Source organism: Rhinolophus sinicus, linkage group LG01 (genome assembly GCF_036562045.2).
Source record: "Rhinolophus sinicus isolate RSC01 linkage group LG01, ASM3656204v1, whole genome shotgun sequence".
Lineage (NCBI taxonomy): Eukaryota > Metazoa > Chordata > Mammalia > Chiroptera > Rhinolophidae > Rhinolophus > Rhinolophus sinicus.
The window spans coordinates 57548497-57571415 of NC_133751.1; the positions used below are offsets into that span (position 1 = coordinate 57548497).

At 31.5% G+C, this 22919-nt stretch overlaps 1 protein-coding gene across 23 annotated transcripts in view; it reads left to right on the top strand.

Moving 5' to 3' along the window:
* Positions 1-22919, top strand: part of DLG1 (discs large MAGUK scaffold protein 1) — a 241560-nt gene that overhangs the window by 196715 nt on the left and 21926 nt on the right. For 7 of the 23 annotated variants that reach the window (XM_019723532.2, XM_019723580.2, XM_019723539.2 and 4 more), the window contains 8 exons: positions 1210-1386; positions 4519-4585; positions 8703-8802; positions 15444-15485; positions 16493-16528; positions 17993-18043; positions 19437-19538; positions 19795-19967. In XM_019723532.2, coding sequence (XP_019579091.2) covers positions 1210-1386; positions 4519-4585; positions 8703-8802; positions 15444-15485; positions 16493-16528; positions 17993-18043; positions 19437-19538; positions 19795-19967 — 748 coding nt within the window. Of the gene's footprint in view, positions 1-1209; positions 1387-4518; positions 4586-8702; positions 8803-9491; positions 9526-15443; positions 15486-16492; positions 16529-17992; positions 18044-19436; positions 19539-19794; positions 19968-22919 lie in introns of all 23 variants that reach the window. The other 16 variants (XM_019723573.2, XM_074329893.1, XM_019723607.2 and 13 more) reach the window with 8 other exon arrangements.

Below are 22919 nucleotides of genomic sequence, written 5' to 3' on the forward strand. Positions count from 1 at the left end.
AATTCATTACCTTTTTTAATAAATATTTAATAAATGACTATATCGAACTTTTGTTAGCTATATTTTTCCAGCAGAAGACACTCTCTTAGAGTTCAGAATTTATTAGTTGAAGTAATGACTTAGCATTTATAGCATTTGTAATCTTTATTTTTCAGCTGTAGTATTCTTTCTTCAGATAAACCCAGTGTATTACATACATTTTAATATACATTTTAGCCTTCCCACTTTTGATTCCAACCGCCTTCCTTCATACCTACTCCCCTGAAAAGACATGAAAGAACACATTTGAAAACCATTAACTAGTTCATTCATTTAACCATCAACTAATCCCACCTCTCTTCAGTTATATTTCAAGAGATACATTCTTAAAAGTTGGGTAGCATGAAAAAGAATATGATTTGTATCCTGGTTTCTAGTTGCCAAATTAGAACAAAAGAATAAGTAGATTATATTATAAGTGTAATTGTTGGGTTCCTTTTCTGAGAGAGCTTCTTTGGTAATAAAATTTTAATTTGTTTAAATATTGTACGTTAATTAATCAACTAGTAGAACACAATATTTTACTGTTACCAAATTTTAAAATATTATTAATATTTGCAGTTACTATATGAAATTAATACAGTATTTTTTCTAAAATATTTGACAGCTTTTAAAGTCATCTGTAGTTAGTTTTCATCATTGTTATTAACTCTGAAAACCCTATTAATTCTAGCTTTGTGAACAAATGGAAAGAATAATTAACTGGCAAAATAATCACTCTGTTGATCTAGTCTCACAGTCCACAACTAATGAATCAAATCTGTCGGGGAATTTGTTTTCCTAAGTGTGTCTAGTCAAAATAAAGAGAAGGGTATCTCTTAGTATTTACTTTTGTTTATTAATTTAGAGCAACTCTCTAGATTCGTCTTCATTTTGGAATTCAGTATAGGTTGCCATTGGATTATACTAAAAGTGTTCTTTAAATTTCCTATACAATATTGACAGAAAGAAAGTAGTATACCTAATAACAAACTATTGCCATAAAAAAGTTCATTTTGCTGTTTCTTTTTTTGTCTCTTTGTCTTGTACATAGTACAAAGTTGAGCTTGATATTATTTTGCCTACTATGATATACTGTTTACCCAAATTATAAACGCTGTCAGAATCTTGTGTTTAATATTGGTAACATTGTTATAACAAATAATTATGGACTTTTTCTTCTTAATCTAGAGCCCTTTTTGATTATGACAAGACTAAAGACAGTGGCCTTCCCAGTCAGGGATTGAACTTCAAGTTTGGAGATATCCTCCATGTTATTAATGCTTCTGATGATGAATGGTGGCAAGCTAGGCAGGTTACACCAGATGGTGAGAGTGAAGAAGTTGGGGTGATTCCCAGTAAACGCAGGTAAATATAAGTCTGTTGCAGTCTTACCACTTGAAAGTTGGGCAACATAAACAAATAAATGCTGTTCTTTAATTTTATTTTATGCTTGGTTTTCCATACCATGTTTTACAACCATTTGATTTTATTCACCTTATTTTGTAACTAATAACATAACTAGAGAATATGATACCCCCAAACAAAAATTTATCTAAAGCTCCTGTTAGTTGCTAAACACAAAATAAGTATACTTTAAGTCACTGTGCCATGTATTTATGCCAGGGGAGGGAGAGAGAATGAAAATCTTCTGTAGTTTTCCCATGTGGGTGGTGATAAAATCTGTTTTCAGAGCTTTTGATTGTGTGAATTACCTCCTTTAGACTTAAAAAAAAAAAAAAGCATTGTAAATAAATGCAAAATATTTAGAAATACCAGGTGATATGCTTCACATCTCTCTTTTCTTAATTTAGAAGTATCAGTGCATTCACTGTCTTTCCTTTTTGCTTTTAACTATTTATTATAGCGATTCATTAGTGCATACTTACCATCTAGTGGCAAAAGTGGTTAAGTGCAGATTCTTTGAAAATAATAATCCCATTTGCGACAATATGGATGGACCTTGATTATTATGCTAAGGGAAGTAAGTCAGACAGAAAAAGTCGAGAACCATATGATTTCACTCATATATGTGGTATATAAAACTGAAAGCAACAAAGGAATAAGAAAAGACAGACAAAGAAACAAAAACTCATAGACACAACAGTTTAATGGTTACCAGAGGGTAAGGGGGGGATAGAGGAGTGGCAGATGAGGGTAAATGGGGTCAAATATATGGTGATGGAAGGAGAACTGACTCTGGGTGGTGAGCACACAATGTGATAGATGATTATTACACAGTTATACACTTGAAACCTATGTAATTTTACTAACCATTGTCACCCCAATAAATTTAATTTGGAAAAAAAAAGAAAAAGGAATAATCCCAGCTTAGAGAACCCCCTGGAAGGTCTATGAAATGCAGTTGAAAGTCTCTGCTTTCATTGGAAAGAAACTAAAACATCAGTTCATAATTCCCCCAAAGTCATCAGTTTATGAGATATGATTCGCCCAAATCTTTGCCTAAAAGTCCTTTTTTAAGTTTTAAGATAGCCAACAAAAATTATTAATGAGACATTAATGTTTATTATAGCTAGTGAATTCACTTTTGGTCAAGCTAATGATGTAACAAACTTTTTTTGTTCTTATTAATGAGTTGCATTTATACTTATTTTGTTAAGTCTTTATAATTGGTGAGTATGCCAAATCATATACCTGTTTTAGATCTCTGCCTATATACACGTATATATTTGTATACGTGTTTGTAGAAGTTGAAGAGTAGGAATATTAAAGTATTACAAAGGTTTGTAGTTGTGGTTTTAGAATTTATGACCGTTGACTAGATTCATATACTTAGCTATTTTGGCTAGATCTTATATTTAGTGGCAACCTCTTTTAGTAATGCGGCCCTCAGCATAACTTTTTTCCCAGAATATATTACAGTCTCCTTTACATTGAGAAATGCTTTCTCTGTGCCTTGTTGAGTCAGTAGAAACCTCACATCTTAAATATCAAGGACAGAGTTCCTAATAATTGTCTTATCTCTTGGAGCTTCATGTCTTGCAAAGGCTTTACTTGTGCATGCAACAAATGAGAAATGCAGCTGACCTTAGAAAGAGATGTTTTTCATTTTGTATAAAAATTCTATAAAGTTGGTTTTTAAAGCCAGAAGTTATGTAAGAGATACATCTTGAGATCTCTACAAATCCCCACATTCATTAATAACATTTTAGAATATTTTTTTCTCCCATAAAATATAGTATGAAACCACAACTAATTATGCTATTTTACTCTTGAATAGATTCAAAACTTGTATTTTCTTGAATAGAACTATCTCTTTCTTAGACCTCTTTACTTCTAATAGCACAATTGTAGTTGCTACAATTCTTACTTTCTTTCAGGAACAATATTTACAAATAAACACAATTTAAGTAACTCAACTATTGAATGAACAAGATAATGATTAGAAAATAAAGCCATTTTGAGTTGTAAATGTTCACTCACTAAATGTTGGTTTTGCAATGCCCTCAATAAGTTCTGGGCAAAATTGCTCTGGAATAGTAAAAAGCTTAAGTTCTAAATCTATGACTGCTAAAGTTCTCTCACTATCCTTTAGTAAAACTATATAGCTACATAATAAAGAATTAATAAAATGCATTTATTCACAGGCTTTTTTGGTAGGTTTTTCTAACATAATTGCTATGTTGAAGGTTTATAAAAGCTTGATTTACGTGAAATTTTGCAAGATGCATACTGGTGTGACAATCTACCTGAAACATTTGCTGTAGTTTGGTTTGATTTTGAATAGATAACACTTTAACAAGGTTCAAAACTCAAAAGATCTAAAAGTTACACAAACTTCCTCTTAACCCTATTCCCCAGGCAACCATCTCACCTTCATAGAGAATAAAAAGTACCAATTATAGGTAACTAAAGTTACCTATCCTTCCAAAGATACTTTAAAACGCTTTACCTTGGACACTATAATTGGTTACTTTTTGTATTTACACAAATATCTCATTGGAGTTCAGCTTAATTTTTTTATTTCCCACCTTTTTATTTTTAAATTTTTCAGAGCTACAGAAAAATAAGTACAAGAGAAATGTAAGAATAGTACAAGGAACACTCACGTATCCTTCACCTAGTTTCACCAGCTGTTAACGTTTTTGCCCCATTTGCTTTCTTCCTCTCATGTTTAATTTTTAGCATATGTGTTGCATGCTAAGCTAATATTTAAACAAAACAAACAGAAAACCTAGAAAATGGCTAAACTCAGAAGTGATGCCTTATAATATCTGTATAATTATGGAATTGAGTATATATGTAAGTACACATGTACTGTATTTTTGATACTTCACAAATGGTTTTTATTTTCACAATAAAATGAGCCCTGTATTTCATTTTCAGAAATTCTAATTAATTTTGGGATGCAAACCTAGATAGCATCCAAAGGTTCTAGAATGTAAAAATGCCCCGTGTTAAGGTATCAGTACTGATGATTTGTAGTTAGACACTTAGATATGTTTGTCATACCTGAAAAATAATTGTGTACTTTGACAGGGTTGAGAAGAAAGAACGAGCCCGATTAAAAACAGTGAAATTCAATTCTAAAACAAGAGATAAAGGGGTGAGTATATGAAATGTTTTATTTCTAGAAATTAATAATTGAGGATAATAGGACTTTTCATAATTCTTGTTTGAGCTACATTATTAAAATGAGAAGGATTTTGCCATAAGAATTACTATCAGCTCTTACCATGGTGCTTTAACAATAGATTGATTAAAGTAAAGAATTTATTAAAGCACCCATTTGATAGACCTTTCCAAATTATAAAAACTGTTATTTGATATATTTTTAACCACATACTTTTGGCCGAGATTATTTTTGTAAATGAAATTAATTCAGCCTTCATTCAGATGTCCAGTGAGAAACTCTTGTCTCCAGTATTAATCATGATAGCTAACTTGAATCTTCTAAGAAAATAGAGCCCCCCAAAATTATTCACTAGGTCATAATGTCAGTTTATGGGGTTTTTTCAAGTGAATTCATGGAAATTTTTGTTCTTTCTCTCCTCTATTCCTAATGTAATTTATAAATAGAATTCATATTTTACATGTTTGAATCAGTATGAATTTTCATTTTGAGGGAATAAAGAGACATCAAGAGGAGGAGTTTGTAGATGGTCAAGAAATGTATCGAAATTCTTTCATATGTGTTTTAGACATGTTTTTGTTTTCATTTACTTTAAGTCCTGCTTAAAATGGAAATCAGTAGATGAAAAACATCTTACAGGTTTGTCCTATACTATGTGTATAATTACTGCAATGGAATATTTTAGCAAAAATCCTAAAAAACAAACTGAACACATGCTGTGTTGAAATACTATTCATAGCAATATTTTGTGTTTTGCAGGATTTTTTAATTTAAAACATTCATTTCAAATGAATGTATAATGTTAACTCAGCAAATAAATTAACCCTACTCTTCATACATCCCTGATATTACTAAGCACTCAAATTCAAAGCTTTAAAATTTAAAAGATAGTAAGATCCTTGATCAAATAAATTAAATCTGACTAAATTGTATAATGCATTCAATTATTTTAGAAATGATAAATTTCCTTTAAAATTAACTTGTAGCTTTCAGAAAATACAAAAAATATAAATACAAAATTATCTATTTTGTGATCTGAAGCAGTATTTAAAATAGAAATTTTTCAGAGGAAAAAAATCCCAAGTAAATGCTCAGGATTTTAAATATACACAATGCTTTTTGTGCTTATTTTATATATGTCTTTAAAAATAATTTAGTAAAATACACTGTCAATGTATTGGAAAAGAGGTTGCATGTTGTAACTTTTTGTACTGTAAGAAGTTAACTGAATTAACGACATATTTAAATCTTAGTCTTGTTTGTTGACTGTAACCAACTTTATACACAGTCACTGTGTTCTAACACAGCACCAAAAGTATGCATGATACTGAGTGGGGTAAAAATACGCTTGCCATTGATACAGAACTGCATTTCTTTCTATAAATCCATTTCCCATTCTAAGTTCTTCTCTTCCTTTCCTTACATGGTGGTTGGTGGTTTATGGACTTTATTTCCAATCCAGACTTATAACATTTCAGTTTCTCATTAACATTTTTAACATTCATTTAGCTATTTTGAAATACTACATATGGAAATTATATATTCATGTATTTAATAGATGTATCGGGAATTTGTGATATTTTATCAGTTCTTATATTTATTATACTGTTTCTCTTGCAATATAGCATTAATAACAATAAGTAATTAAACAGTATTTTGGATTGGAAATGTAGAGAAACTAGAGGTAGTATGTTTCTCCTGTTCTCTGTTTTCCCTACACATTTTGGTCTTGTTTGCTTGTGCTATTTTTACTTTTAATAAATTCTTCACCTGGAGGATGTTAAATGTAATGCAATTAATACATTTCTTTACTAACAAGCATTTCTTTCTGTCCCATATTTTGATATCTTTATGATATCTCATTCTGACTAACTGCAAAGATACCAAAAATCAAAACATTTTAAATTTCATGTTTCTTTCGGTTGTTTGCTGTGAAAGTGACTCTGACCACTATATATGCAGTAGGAGGGGTAAATAACCTTTTATTTAAAATGTTAATTTTCAGATATCATAAAAATTAAATTCCAAAGCAATGATTGTCATGAACACAAAGATTTAGTCCTTCCCTAAATTAGATTAACATAAATTTTTCTCTATTAAAACTTAAGTTTTCCTCTTTCTCTTTTCTAATATTTGGATTCAAACAAAGACTTTTATTCAAATAATGCTACTTGACAGTTTATAAAATAATTGTAAGCCCAGAGTTTTCCACATTATTTTTTACTTATCAACTTAATTTTCAATTTCTGCTTAGAGGTATTAGAGCCTTCAAAATTTAATATTGGAATCAAGACAATCTGCTTGACAACCATGTTTCCCCGAAAATAAGACCTAGCTGGACCATCAGCTCTCATGTATCATTTGGAGCAAAAATTAATATAAGACCTGGTCTTATTTTAATATAAGACCGGATATGATATGATATGATATGATATAATATGATATGATATATGATACTGGGTCTTATATAATGTAACATAACATAACATAATATAATAAGATATAATACCGGGTTTTATATTAATTTTTGCTCCAAAAGACGCATTAGAGCTGATGATCTGGCTAGGTCTTACTTTTGGGGAAACACAGTATGAACTATGAACTTATTAATCCCGAATTATTGACTTGAAAGGTAAAAATGGAAGTTTAACCTTGTTTTTGTAAAGGTTCTTAAATGAAATAGATTCTTTCAAGTAATGAATTTGAGTTAAGAGTCACTTTAATGTACTTCACCTTAATCACCTGGCTCTACATGCTTAGAAATAGTCATGCCAAAAATATACTTCCTGGTCCAGTACACTTCAAAATAATGATAGCATCTTATAACAAGGAAACTCAGGAAAAATCAGAACAAAATTTCTGTTTTTTTTATTGTTCCTGCCTCAAAAATAATAATAATAAATAGTAATAATAATTCCTGGTGTCACTGGTCGGTAAGGCTATCTTCTTCAAGACATGGGTGCCTGTGACAGAAATTACAAAGAAGCTATTCCTCTTTAATAGCCTAATCTTTCTCTGTGCTACATGCTTTTAAATCTATGAATGCACAAATGGGAGATTCAAAATGGAAAAAATTTGTTTCCAACTTCTGTGCAATAAGACATCAAATCAGCAGTGCAACTCCCTCATAGCAATTGTGTGTAAACTATTCAAATGTTAATTTTCTTTTTAGCTCTTATGAGCACCAAACTTTTTATTCCCTATTTAGGACCTATGGTTCCAATAGATTGAATCTAGTTCTATTTTATTTATATATACTTTCAAAAATAGATTGGTAGTGCTTCAAGACAAATAAATCAGTTATGATAGCATTCAAGGTGGCCAGCAGAGTTTTAACTCTTCTTTCCTGGTTAGATAGCATTGATAAATCTTTTGCTAGACTTTGTGGTCTTGATGGAGCCCTCTTAGTTTTTTTTCCCATTTTTTGATTCATGCCCTAAGCATTTAGCTATTTTTCTCCTCTTCAATAATAAATAGATGATAGATAGATAGATAGACAGACAGACAGACAGACAGACATTGTTTTCAAATATTCAGCACTGGCAACTTTTCTCAATTGTTTTGGTGTTCTTTTGTAATAGTGGTTTTTTTGTTAGTTTGTTGGAGCCACAAAAGGGAGGTGGAAGGGAATGTACTCAAGGAAAAAGAAAATGAAGGTTATTACCTAATGCATAAGAAAATATTTGAACAGCTAGAATAAAGATTTAAAATAACTTTTGCTATAGAGCATCTAGCTCCTAGAAATCTTCTAGAAAAGTATAGCTTGATATGAACAGATTATTAGCTTGGTTTGTACTCCAGTCCTAGCTAGTCTGATTTAATCTGCCCTTTTTTACCAAATAGCACTTATTCCTATTTTTAGGTATTAACTGAATTACACTCTTTAAATTTTTCAATATTTTCCGTTGTAAAACGTTGAATTAGAGGAGTTAATACAAAATTAGTTCACTTTATATGTGATGAAAGTAAAATTCATATACAAACTGCACACTGTGGTCACAAGAGTCGGCTTCCACAGAGCTACTAGGCTGGGCCTTTGTACACACAGACAGTAGACATCCTTTGTTTTGCCCCTCCTTCTCTTCTTCAGCAGTCATTCAATGACAAGCGTAAAAAGAACCTCTTTTCCCGAAAATTCCCCTTCTACAAGAACAAGGACCAGAGTGAGCAGGAAACAAGTGATGCTGACCGTAAGTATGTGGATCCAGTGGTGAACAGAAAATAAATGCAGAGGGACCTACTGCCCTGCAGTTGGTTGTTACCATGGAGACAGTTTCAAGAGCTGCAACAGGTTACTGATTGTCTTAACCAGGGACAACTTAACAGGCATAAATTAATTTGTATCCCAATCTTAATTTTTTCTGGCACCGTAGGAATGCTTAAAGTAAACAGTATTTTTAAGCTATGTTGTTTAAAATAGAATTATTTGATGTAAGGGTTCTTATAATAAACAACTTAGTACACTCTCAAAGAATGTTTTAGAGGAAAGCATGAATACCTGAGAAGATATTTAGTGATTTCTAAGTATAGTATTGCCAGTCTTTGATAAATAGATCTTCTGGAATCATTCCATTTTATCCTATTTCTTCCTTATATGTAGACAATCTGAATTTTGCTTTTAAAATAATAAGAAATAGTCTCAAATTTTGCTGCTCTACCCTAATCAGCTTCTGAGGTATAACTTTCATTCTTTTAGATTACATTTAGCTGCTAGCTTATTTCAAATTTGCAGAAATCTACAAAAATTCTCTGTAAGATATGTGTACCTGTAATGGTCTTGGAACTGTCTCTTATTGTAGCACCAATTTTATGCATTACTGACAACTATTTTCTTTGATTATCTTTTTATTGCTTGCTCTCTGGGAACTACTCTCTACAGGAGATCCCTGACGACATGGGATCAAAAGGCCTGAGTAAGTGATCAAAATACTCCCAAGTTGTTTTTTAACCTCCATCTACAGACCTACCTTTTTCAGATACATTTTGAGAATCATGGTAGTAGTGCCCTTCTGGCATGAGGAGGTATATGATTTAGATTGCTTTCAGACTTTTCATGTTAATAATATGCTTGGGATTTTTATTCCTGTAATACACACCTTTTGTTTTTCTAATGCTCTGTTTTTCACTTCACTTGAAAAAATTTCTGCTCATGCTTGCATTTTCCTTTTTGTAATTTTTATGGCAATTATTTTTGCTAGAAATTTTTTAAATATGAAGACTTTTTAAAAGTTTTTAGAAATAGTACTACCTGCCTTCATCATTAGAATGTAGAAAATAATCTTTCTTGTAGTTTTGTGTCGCCCTTTTTTTGTTAAAACAAGTTAAAATCACTTTGATTCTGTGTTAGAAAAGCATTGCTGTAATGTGAGAGTATAAAATACAATAGATCTTAAATATTAGAGAATTGTGGACCTCGAGTTTGAGTAGTATTCTGTGAGGGAAGGGGGAGAATTATATCTCTTTTTTAAGGAGGTTGTAATTCATGAAAAGAATTACAAGAAATATTGTCCTTTGTTTTTTAATTTACCCAAGATGTCTCTATTTTTGGTTTTTGTTGTATTGTTCTTGTTTAATTTTCTAGCTAGTACTTGATCTTCATATAAAGCTTAGTGCAGAGTTGGATTTTATTTATATATATAATATATAATGTTGGAATGAATGAATGAAATAAGTCATTTAAGCAAACAAAATTTTTTATTTGAGTGTTTTCAAATTGATTGTGAAATTTTACCAAATATTACTATGTTATTTTAGGTGACTGTGACTCATAGAAGTAATCTTTTAGGCTAAAGTTTTCTTCTAGCTAATTCTTTTCCTTTGGATTATTAAGCATTTTGAAAACTTATTTATTTATAATTCATTGATCATTAAGGATATAGCCAATATCTTTTAACTTTCTAAGATACTCATTAATAAACATTAAATTTCACAGTTTTTCCTGATTTGTCCTAATTCTGTATTGGAATTTTAATCTGAACGATAGGTTACTTGACTTTTATTTCAACCTTAACAATTAAAGGTTTCTATTAGATTGAAGGAGGTATGCTTTATATGTAATTATTTTTATTAGACACACTTTATTATTTTTGCATTGCTTTTTTAGGATTTGGCAAGAGTCAAATTTACTATCAGTAGTGGCAATCTCTTTAAAATCTCTTACCTTTGGGAAGAATTATCAGTGAAAATCTTCAAAACTGGAAAATATTTCCACAGATTATTATTGCTATAGAATTTATTTTGTGAATGATAACATATTTTAGAGGTGGTATGGATCAGCAAATGTATCCACAGATTTTTTTAGTTCCCATATTGCTACTGTTATGATGGATGATAATTATGCCTTGACCAAATCATTTTTCCATCTCTCATTTTAATTGAGGATTGAGACTTGGGATGAGAACCAAACAAAAAATTGTAATTGATTACCAGACAATGTAATTTAGAAAGGGATTTAATTTTCTGGACAGTGACTTACGATCCTTTGAGTGAGAGGTTTCTGTGTTTCATCTCCCAGAAACTGAAAGGATTTATTCAACTGGTAACTTGATGATCAGATCAAGAAGATTTTATGTGGAAAATATTGAGGGATATAGAAAAATATCAGTTAAGTTGTAAAACTGGGTATGATGGAGGTTAGTACATAAAACAGATGACTAGCAGTTGACAAGGTGCCTATTATTATACAATAGAAAATACTGAGAAAGGGTCTGGGCCAAGAACATTATTTGTAGCCTCAATTATCTATGTTCTACAGTTCAGAATACAGGGAATAAATAAACTAAGCAAAATTCTGTGAGATTTTAACAGAAAATAAATGTGATGTCATATAGGTATTCATCAAGCCTTGTCGGAACAGGTCGAATAAAGGGACTAAGAACAGAAGCATTAATTATTCCAGAGAAACAAACCTGTTGAAGAGATGCAGAGTTACACTGAATGTCAAGAAGGATGTACATCTGCATGTAATTTCACACAACCTATGGAAACATAGGGTAGTTAATTGAAGAGCAGAGAAAGAAACAAAAGTGATACCCTAGAATACTTTTCATAGACAGGAATTCAGTGATTCTACAAAGAAAAGAATCAAATTATTGATTTGCCCTATTGACAGAAATTGTCTTTCCAAACCTAATTTCGACTAACAGAACTAATTAGAGTATGATGGAAATCGGGGAGAATGCAACTAAATCATTGTAGCTTGTAAAAAAACTAGAAGTAGAAACCTGTGCAGCTTTTATGCTTTAAGAAAGCAATTTTGAACAAGTTCAGGAGGAAAAAGGGTAAGATGCCTTTAACAGAGACTGAAAGAAATATAGTTTAGGAGGGTCCATGACAGGTGCTCAGAAGTGAAATTATGACATACAGTTTCAAACAAGGTTTGTACCTATATTTTGTATGCAGCTCAATTTTTATAGCTTTTTATTTTGTCTAACACTTCAAAAACTTCCTCAGTTAGGCACACAGGTTTCCCGTTACTTATCTCTTTCCTTTCTTCTCATTTTAAAGATTTATTTAAGCAGATTTGTGCAGACCTCTTAGATACCAAAACAAGACTTATTTTCATTTGTGTCAAGAATAAGTGTAAGAGTAGTAGTATTGCTTGAGATTGATGATGTGTAGTGCGTATATAGAGAGCTCAAAAAAACATGATGCATTCTTCGGAGAAAGTGTTTGATTAGGAAGGTGAGACTTGGTTAGAGAGATTTGAAATGATTGTGGTCATCAAACATCATGAACAAAATAAAAATAAAAACTTGAATATATTTATACCATATATGTCAAAGGGATAATATCCTTACACTATAAATTTCTAACACATCAATAAGAAACAGACTAACTCTCCACTAGAAAACTGGGCAAAAGATATGAGAAGAGTGCTCAAAAGATAAGCAAGTGAAATAAGCATTTACAAATGTTTAATGTTCCTAGTAATCAATAAACAAAATGATGTTTAACCATCATGTTAGTAGACTTTTCTTTTAAAGCATAAGCCAGTGATGGAGAGGGTTCTGTGGAATGATTACTTTTAACATACTACTATTATTGGGAGTATAAATTGGTGTGTAGCCTTTCTGGAAAAGCTTATCTTTGAACCGACTTATCTTTTCCTCTTCAAGAAATTTATCCTAAGGCTGTAACCTTAGGAAATTGCAGCCCCTCCCCCCAAAATTAAAATCATCCTAAAATGTCTTGAAAAGTGGTAATGAAGTGTGATTTATCCATACTTTGTAGTATTATATAACCATTGAAAAACATTAAAACATAATGACGTGGGAAAATGCTCACAATATAAGTGAAAAAAGTAAAATATGAAACTATATATACATATATATACACACACACACACACACACACACACATACAGTCTCAGATTTGTAAATAAACATATACTTAGGGCTGTTTTGAATATTGTTGCTTTGAGCATTCTTGTACATGTCTTTTGATGAGCAGATATGTATCTTTCTGTTGGGAAATACCTAGGAAAGGAATTTCTGGGATATATATATTCAGCTTTAGTAGGTAATGCCAAATAGTTTTCCAAAGTGCCTGTACCGATTTACCCACCCACACCCACCCCCAGTAGTATGAGTTCCAATTGCTACATACCCTTCTCTATGCTTAGCATATCTGTTTTGGTTTTGTATTTTCATTTTAGCTATTCTGGTGGGTGGTAGAGATATCTGTTGTGGTTTTAATTTGCATTTCCCTGATAAGTAAAAACTTGAACATTTTTATATGTGTTTATTAGATATTTGAACATCTTTAATGAAATGCCTTGAAAAAGATTCGTTTTATCAGGAAAAAAAGCATGTTACCTTTCTTACAGGCTCCCAAGCAATGATGATGATGCTTTTCCAAGGGCCATACTTTAAGTAGCAAGATTTTATTGTAGAAGAGTTACATAAAGGATACTTGAAAGAACTTGAAGAATTTGATTATGTAATAGCAATTGGTAATCTTAGAGAACTCAAAGATGAGTAGGAAAAATCCCCAGAAAAGATAGAGAAGAGACAGTAACTTTCAGTTTTTATTATATAACATGTTAGACATATTCAGTAGTAGAAGAATAGTAAAATAAACTCCACAAGTATTATTTTACCCAGCTTCTATTATTATTGTCATCTCATGGTTAATATTAATATTTATTCTATATTCCCACTTACTCTCCCCCTTTTTTCACTCCATTGCAATAATTAATGTTTCTTTCTTTTACGTATTAAAGATTTCAGAGTGTAGTATCAATCCTAATATAAATTTAAGAACTTTTTTTGGACACTCCTATTTCTGGAACCGATTTTAAGGAAATAGGGCAAAAGGTGAAAAACTATATAAATAGAGACATTCTTAATAATTTGTTGATGTTTGTGGAAAACAATTTAAAGCAAACTAAAATGTCTAAATAATAAGTAGTAAAGTGAACTGTGACTTAGCAGTCCAATAGAATATTATATAAGAATTTAGAGTGATTCTTGAGGTTAATGAGGTAATACAGGAGAATTTTTTAAATATAAACTTTTTAAAAACCACCATTTTACATGTGCTTGTCATATATTATAATTTTTAATATTTTTGATTTAATATATACATAATCATGATTAAGAAAGTTGTATCTTGTCTTTGCAGTTTAGAATAACATGCTTACTTTTTACTATAACAATTCAAAAACTGTTACTTTATTTGATTTCTTAAGTTTTACCATTCTCCGAAGTTTTCAGTAGTGCTATTGATTTTTTTTTTTTAACAAACGTGAAGATTTATTTACTTTTATAAAAAGACAAAACCATGCCATTTTAAAAGATAATGAGCTAATTATTCATTCTCTTTGAATGCTATTGATTTTAAGAGACTGTGGATGGTATGGTACAGCAGATAATTTCTCCTGAAACTTTTTCCTTATCCTTTAAAACCTTTTTTTCCTTTGCCTGACATAAGAAATTCAGATTTTCCTCCCTGGGGAACTTGCGTTTTTTAATTTTTATAAATAAAATTACATTTTTTTAAATTCAAGAGAGACATTTATTGAGAGAACACCTGAGATTACATTTACATGAGAAGAGGGCATGGTGTTTACTGAACAAGTTATGAAATGGGGTCACTTTCAAGGAGGGGCCAGGCAATTAATTTGCAACTGGGTGTATTTGCTTTTGTCTTGCAAAGCAGCCATTGTCAATTTTATCAAAGCAGAGTTTCTCAGAAATACCAGTCTATTTCAAATTACAATTCCACCTTCTAGAATTCCCTTCTATTTTACTTTTATTGAGGCATCTGAATCTATGCCATCTAAAATACTTTATCTGTATGATCTCAGGAACATGGATTTTCATTTCTTTTCAGGAACAAGAAAAACTGAACTAAAAGCAAGATCATTTATTTTTCAAGATATCCCTTTATTAAAATGGGCAGGTTTGCTCAAATATAATGTGTCTTCTTAGTCATTACTGTTTCATAAACTAAACGAAATGGTGCCAACTACATTTTCCTCTCTGGGGGTTTTATGTGTACAATTGGACTAATTTAGGATCACTTTGCCCTCTTTGTCATATTCTGCTTGTTATTTGTAATAATAGATTTTGTTCATAAACAGTATTGTACAAAAATGAGGCATTGTTCTTAATTACGGGGTTTTTCCTTGCTAATACATATTTATTTATTTGAAAAAAATTTAACTTTTCAAAGAATATCAATAATGCTTTTTTAAAATTTGTTGGGTATGTGTGGTTTATATCTCAGCATTTTGTAATGTCACCTTATGTTTATTTTGATCATATGCTATTTAAAAACTCATCACACTGTGTTTTCTTTATTTTTTTCCATCGTCCTGCAATTTCAGAGCATGTAACTTCCAATGCCAGCGATAGTGAAAGTAGTTACCGTAAGTGTTTTAAGTTACTTGTTCTGTTGTAATCTCGAGTAACATATATTCTTTGGGGGGATTTTTCTCTTAGTGATGTGTTCTAAAACGGAAAATTAGATGCTTAATATTTTAAAATCAGGACAAGCCAAGTAAAACTCTGAACTTGAAAAATAAAATCATATTGTATATACAGAAGTTAATTTCCAAAATTTTAATAAAATACTAAAATTCTTTTTACAAGCAGTTCTATTCGTGAACACAGTATATATTTACTTATTTTAAAGATATACACATATCTAGTTAAATAAGTGTGAACTTGTATTTTGCCGTTTTCTTTAGTAATTCTATTTTAACATGAACATTAAAATATTTTTCAGTAATACTAAATTATAATTGGCTTTATTTCCTTTTTTATTCTGTGCCACCAGTTCTGATCTGGGTCAAGTTATTGTTTATCACCAGACTTTGGTGAATGTAAGAAATGATGAAGGAAAAATTTTCAACAGTTGCTCAAACTGTAATACTGATTTCCTTTTTGGTGTCATGTGTTACATTCTTGGTATTATAATTGACCTTTGAACAACATGGAATTGAACTGTGCAGGTTCACTTACACGCAGGGGGTTTTCAATAAATACTATAAATGTATATTCCTTATGATTTTCTTAATAATATTTTCTTTTCCCTAGCTTACTTTACTGTAAGAATACAGTATATAATATATGTAACATACAAAATATGTGTTAATTCACTGTTTTATGTTATCAGCAGTAGGCTATTAGTAGTTAAGTTTTGGGGGAGTCAAAAGTTATGTGCAGGTATTCAACTGTGCGGCGCTCAGCACTCCTAACCCCTAAGTTGTTCAAGGGTCAACTGTATACTATTAAGTGAACTATATGAGCATGTGGAGTTTTTTGACAGATTTGGGCATGGGAGGAGGGGAGAGTACATGAATATTATAGTTTTAGCACCTTAAAAATTAAAATTGCTTTTCTGACTTTTTTTTACTGCTGTCTAATATGAAAGTAATCTTGATTACAGATGAGTATGGCTATTCAAAAGGTCCATCCTGTTAATATCAGTCTCTACTATTTCTCATGTTGACATTATATACTTTTAACCCTCATTGATTTGGTTGGTTATTTTTTCTGCACAGTAGTTACTTAATTTTTTTTTTTTGGTGTGGGAATGTGATTTCTTATATTTTAGCATTTTATTAACTTATAATCAGAGCTCACCATAATAGAGTAGTTGAGAAGATTTCTAAGCTAAAAAGAGGTAATGAAAGTATATACTGTCTCATCATTTGCATGAATTATTAGGTGTGGAATATTCAAATTGCATGTTTTTGCTAATATATAAACCATGTTTAACATACAGTACTTTAAAAAGCAGCTTATAAATGTATATTTTATATATTATGGTAAATTTGGAAACAATGAAATATACTTTTAAAGCAGGAAAGAATATGCCAATATATGAATTTAAAAGTTCTATAGCTGCATTCATATAATATAAACCAATGGCAAATTTAGTGAAAACGTTGTTATAGAATCTTGCTAATCAAGGAGAAAATCTTAAAATACATTATCCAATATTGATTGCTTTCATTGAACCACTTGAATTAACAGTCCTTTCTGTTTGTTTTCTACACATTTTGTGTGTGTGTGTGTGTGTGTGTGTGTGTTAAGAACTCCTGAAATTAACTCTTTTTAATTCTTTTTATTGAGTCGAGATATAATTTGTAAACTTTTTTATTTAGGATATGCTTAATTTAAGCTCTAAACCTTTAGTCTTAAAGGATTTACTTCTAAAATGCTTTTAAGATCAAAACAAAATATATTTTATCTCCTTTACTATCTATGTGATTCATTTTATTGGAAGGAAAGGATTTAGTTTTATCTAAAGCTGTTTTTAACTTTAAATGTTTTTATAATTGAATAAATGAATTATTAGAATAAGTGAGTTTTTCATCAGTGAAACAGACAGTAGTTTTACCTTTGCATTAAAATTTTTTGATTGTAAGGTGGTTGTAATTATAAAAATATGTATGTATTCTGTTAAGTATTATAACTGGCCGTTACCAAAAAAAAGCATATTCTTAATAGCAGTAAATTACCTAACATGCACATATGTAGAACTATTTATTAAAGTATTAATCTTTAAAAGTTTTAATAGTTCTTAGATTCTAAATAAAGAATTAATGGCACATACCTGATATCACAAATGAAGGTTTTAAATAGATCTAATGATAATCTGTAAAGCACAGAATAACAGAAAAGTAGTTATTAAATAAATAACACATTTATATTTTGTTTTTACATTTATCAAACTTACCTTTATGACTTTGTAATTTGCCACGTTTTTTTTACTAAAGCCTGCCAGAAATAATTTATAAAGTACCTTTTTCTACATCTTTGCTTATTTTTTCAGGAATCCCTAGTAATTTATATATTATGTATTAAAGAATTAATTAGCATTAGTTGCCTTTATAGATTTTCTTATCTGTATTTTACTTTATAATAGGTGGTCAAGAAGAATATGTCTTGTCTTATGAACCAGTGAATCAACAAGAAGGTTTGTAAAGACTGTTGATGTTTTACAATCTTCTAGAAAAACATTTTTTTTTTTTCCCTCTTCTTCCGCCTCCCCCTACCCCTACTCCAGTTCAAGCCATTGTTTCTCGGTCTGGTTGTGTAGGGCACAGCTCCCTGGCCTAAGCAGGTATTATGAGCCTTGCGCCCACCCCCCACACACACACCCCCCATCCCACGAGTCAGTCGGTCACCGGTCATCAGTTGGCTGCTCACAGCGGCAGCTCTCGCTGGCTGCCGGCCGTTCACGGCAGCACACAGCAGCCCATGGCCGCTCACACCAACTGCCGGCCACTCACGCCAGCCACCGGCCGCTCATGGCAGCACACAGCAGCCGGTGGCAGCCCACCGTAGCTTAATGTAGCTTATGCCGACCCCCGGCTGCTCACAGCTGCCCAGCTCCAGAGAGAGCCATTGTTCACAGTCTTAGCTGTAGAGGGCGCAGCTCACTGGCCCATGTGGGAATCAAACCAGCCACTTTGGCGTGAGGAGTACAGCAGTCCAACCATCTGAGCCACCGGGCCGGCCCAGTAAAAAGTATTTCTTAATTTGGGAAATAGGTCTAACTCATACCTCAAAAAAAGTTATAGTTTTACTGTGTTATTTAATTATATATAAATGTAGATATTTACTATTGTATTTTATGAAACATGGTTTAGCCCACAGTATATTACAATCTAGTCAATTTGAATTGGCATTTTATTTCCAAGGCAACTTCTTTCCAGTGTTCATAATAGTGTCATTATCCTTCCGATGACCCTTGTTCAAAATCTTGGAATCACTTTGATTTTTCTCTGTTCCTTATCTGTCTTGTCCAATCAGTTTCTAGGCCCTAGTTATTCTTCTGTCATATCTCCCTTATTTATCACCTTCTTTTCATCTCACCTACCATAATGTTAATTCCTACTCTCACTACCAATTTCCTTTCTTCCATCATGATCCCTTACAAGCCAATGTATACACTTCTATTAGATTATCTTTCTAGATCAGTCTTGTGATTATATCACTTCTTAATACCCAGTTTCTTTTTGCCCTTTGAGCTGTTTCCTCATAGTTTGTACTTCAGAAATGATCAGTAAAACACAGTACTGTGTTTTCTCATTCATAATGATATGATGTTAGCAATGTACAGAAACACTGTCTGCTAAAATGCTGAATTTAACTTGGTTGAATTATCAAAGTCTATTACTTCCAACAGGAGGTCGACTTTGATTTAAGATCTTAGTGAAGGTTTATAAACTATCAAGTTAGGCATCATTAATGGAGAGAGACAAATTCTTTGTAACAGTTAAGAATACTTTTGTTCTCTTGTGAAACAAAATACATTGATGTTTGTTTAGTGTTCATTCCCTTTAACATGCAGTTTATCTTTATAGTTAATTATACTCGACCAGTGATTATATTGGGACCTATGAAAGACAGGATAAATGATGACTTGATCTCAGAATTTCCTGACAAATTTGGATCGTGTGTTCCTCGTGAGTAACCCACATAAAAATTCTCAATTATTGCTTTTAACAGTTTATCACTGTGTGTGGTAAAAGTAAACATTACCATTTTTTAATGTTTATACTTAGATATTTTATCAGTTATTCCTACATCTTCCATATTGTTGTCTCTTTTCAAATTTAAATTAATCTCTGTTGTGTTGAACTTTATAAAACAGTTGTTTAAGTGGAAAATGGTTTTGTTGTGTTAATACTAAACACTTCCTCAAGTTCTTTTCTATTAAAGATACAACTAGACCAAAAAGGGATTATGAGGTAGATGGAAGAGATTATCATTTTGTGACTTCAAGAGAACAGATGGAAAAAGATATCCAGGAGCATAAATTCATTGAAGCTGGCCAATATAACAACCATCTGTATGGAACAAGTGTTCAGTCTGTGCGAGAAGTAGCAGAAAAGGTAAGCATCAAAGTAACCCCAGAATATAGTTTCTAATTAGATACGCCGTTGACAGTATGAAAGAATGATGGGGATAGAAACTTTTAATTCATTTTTTTTTAATAGAGATGTGGCACCATTAATTAATGTTATGAATTCATTCAACTAATTTAATTTTCAAGACTTAGGAAAATATATACAAGACAAAGAAGATTGGCAAAATGAAAATAGAAATGATAACATGACTCTCTCTAAGAAGGGAGGTTATTTCAAGGTCCTGTACATTTGCTAGAGGTAGACCTTGTGTTTCCAACACCTAGCATAATTAAGGAGCTAAGATCAGCAATGTCCATCAATAAAAATGAACCAGATCTTCAAGATAAGTGTAATTACTGCTGGTACGGAGACTAGACAGAAATTTCTCCTGAATAATTGTTTAATAAGTGACAATATTAAAAATACCCAGCAATACTGTAACAGCAACAGAGTATCTAAAAGCATCCTTCAGAGTCGTATGATGATATATTGACATTGGTTAAAGCAGTTTTATGGTGAAGCCAAAATAGTGTGTCCAGCCATGCTGCTATGCTTAAATCACTCCTTGGGTCTAGAAAATAAACATGAGTGAGTTATTTTATACCTTCAAAACTAGTAGTTTAAGACTTACTCATAAAATACCTACAAAACATAAAGCAGTATTTCAGCATCTCAGTTTTCCATCTGTAAATGCTACTCTTTCTATGAGAAGTTTGGTTAATTCTGATTCGTTTTAAAAATTGAAGAAATGGAGATGTCTGATGGCAAGAATTTGGGAAAAAGGAAAACTTAGATGTTGTTAATGGGAATATAAATTATTAGAACTTCTGAGAATAGTTTGGCAATAACTACTAAATGCACATATCCTATGACTTAGAAATTCTACTTTTTGGTTTCTAAGTAGAGATTCACTTATGAGGATCCTGTATTATAAGGATGTTCATAGTAGCATTTTATAATAGTGAAAAATTGGAATCAACAAAGGGAAATGGATAATTAACTTATTTATTCATTCAGAGGGATATAGCAGCTAGAATGAATCAACCAATATATCTACTAGTTAGGTGTATCCACATGAGTCTCAAAATTATAATGAATGAATGAAGTTGTAAAAGGTATATATAGTATACTATTTATATAAACTTTAAATAACATAAAACAGACTATATATTTTATGGCTACACATTCAGTAAACATAAAAATATGCATGAGAATGATACATCTACTTTAGGAGTATATATAGCCAATATCCAGTGGTTTTCCTTTGGGAGGAGAGGGAAGGAAATTGTAGTGCTAGCTTTATTTGTGATGTATTTCTTTTAAATATATTAAAAATATAAAAAACCGTACCCTCAGCCTAACTGAGAGACAGATAATATCCAAACTTCAAATTACTTGTAAATAGAAAAGTAAACAACAAATCACAACAAGCTACTTCTTGTGCAAACCTGTGGCAAAAAAAGTATCAGCAAGTTCCACAAAGTACAAATATTACAAATAATACTCTGATCACAATGCAATAAAGCTATACATTATTAGAAAATCAAAAACAAAGTCCTTAACAACTGGAAATTTTAAAACCACCTGTTAACTCTTACATAAAAGAGAAAAATTCAAAATGAAATTACAAAAACTGGTTCTTTGAGGAGATAAAAGTCACTGATAAACCTTTAACCAGACAGATCAGAAAAAAGAGAAGACACAAATTAGCAATATCAGGAATGAGAGAGGTGACAGAATCTACAAATATTAGAAGAAAAACCAGGATATTAGGAAAATCTTTTTACCACTAAGTAAACAATTTAGATGAAATGGATAAATTCCTAGGAAAAAATAAAGTATTTAGGCTCACTCAAATAGAAATAGATAATTTGAATAATCCTGTATCTATTAAAGAAATTGATGTGTATTTAAAAACCTTCCCACAAAGAAAACTCTAGGCCTAGATGGCTTCACCAATAAATTCTACCAAATAGTAAGGAAGAAATAATACCCATTTTCTACCATAAAATTAAAAAGGAGGGAATACTTCCCAACTAACTCATGCTGAGAGTAAAATACCTAGATTTCAAAACCTGACAACACATTACAAAAAACTACAAACTAATATCCTTCATGAACATAGATACAGAAATACAGAAATTCTAAATGGTAGTTTAGCAAATTGTATCTAACAATATGTAAAAATATATAATATGTCATGACCAAGTAGGGTTTATCCAATGAATGCAAGGTAAATTTAAATATTAGAAAATCAGTCAATGTAACTCACCATATTAAACTAAAAAAGGAAAACCGTGTGATCACCTCCACAGTTCAGGAAAAGCATTTGACAAAATCAACATCCATGCTTGATTAAAACTCGCCACAAACTAGGAATAGGACTTTCTCAAACTGATAGCATTCCAAAAAAACCTACAGCTGTCATTATACTTAATGATTCAAAAATGTAGTACTTTCCCCTGAAGATCAAAAATATGTCAAGGAGGGCCGGCCCGGTGGCTCAGGCGGTTAGAGCTCCATGCTCCTAACTCCGAAGTCTGCCGGTTCGATTCCCACATGGGCCAGTGGTCTCTCACCCACAAGGTTGCCAGTTCAATTCCTCGAGTCCCGCAAGGGATGGTGGGCTGTGCCCCCTGCAACTAGCAACAGCAACTAGACCTGGAGCTGAGCTGCGTCCCCCACAACTAAGACTGAAAGAACAACAACTTGAAGCTGAACAGAACCCTCCACAACTAAGATTGAAAGGACAACAACTTGACTTGAAAAAAAAGGCCTGGAAGTACACACTGTTCCCCAATAAAGTCCTGTTCCCCTTCCCCAAAAAAAAAAAAAAAAAAAAAATCTTAAAAAAAAAAAAATGTCAAGGATATCCACTTTCAACACTAATTTTCAGTATTATACTAGAGATCATAGCCAGTGTAATAAAGAAGAGAA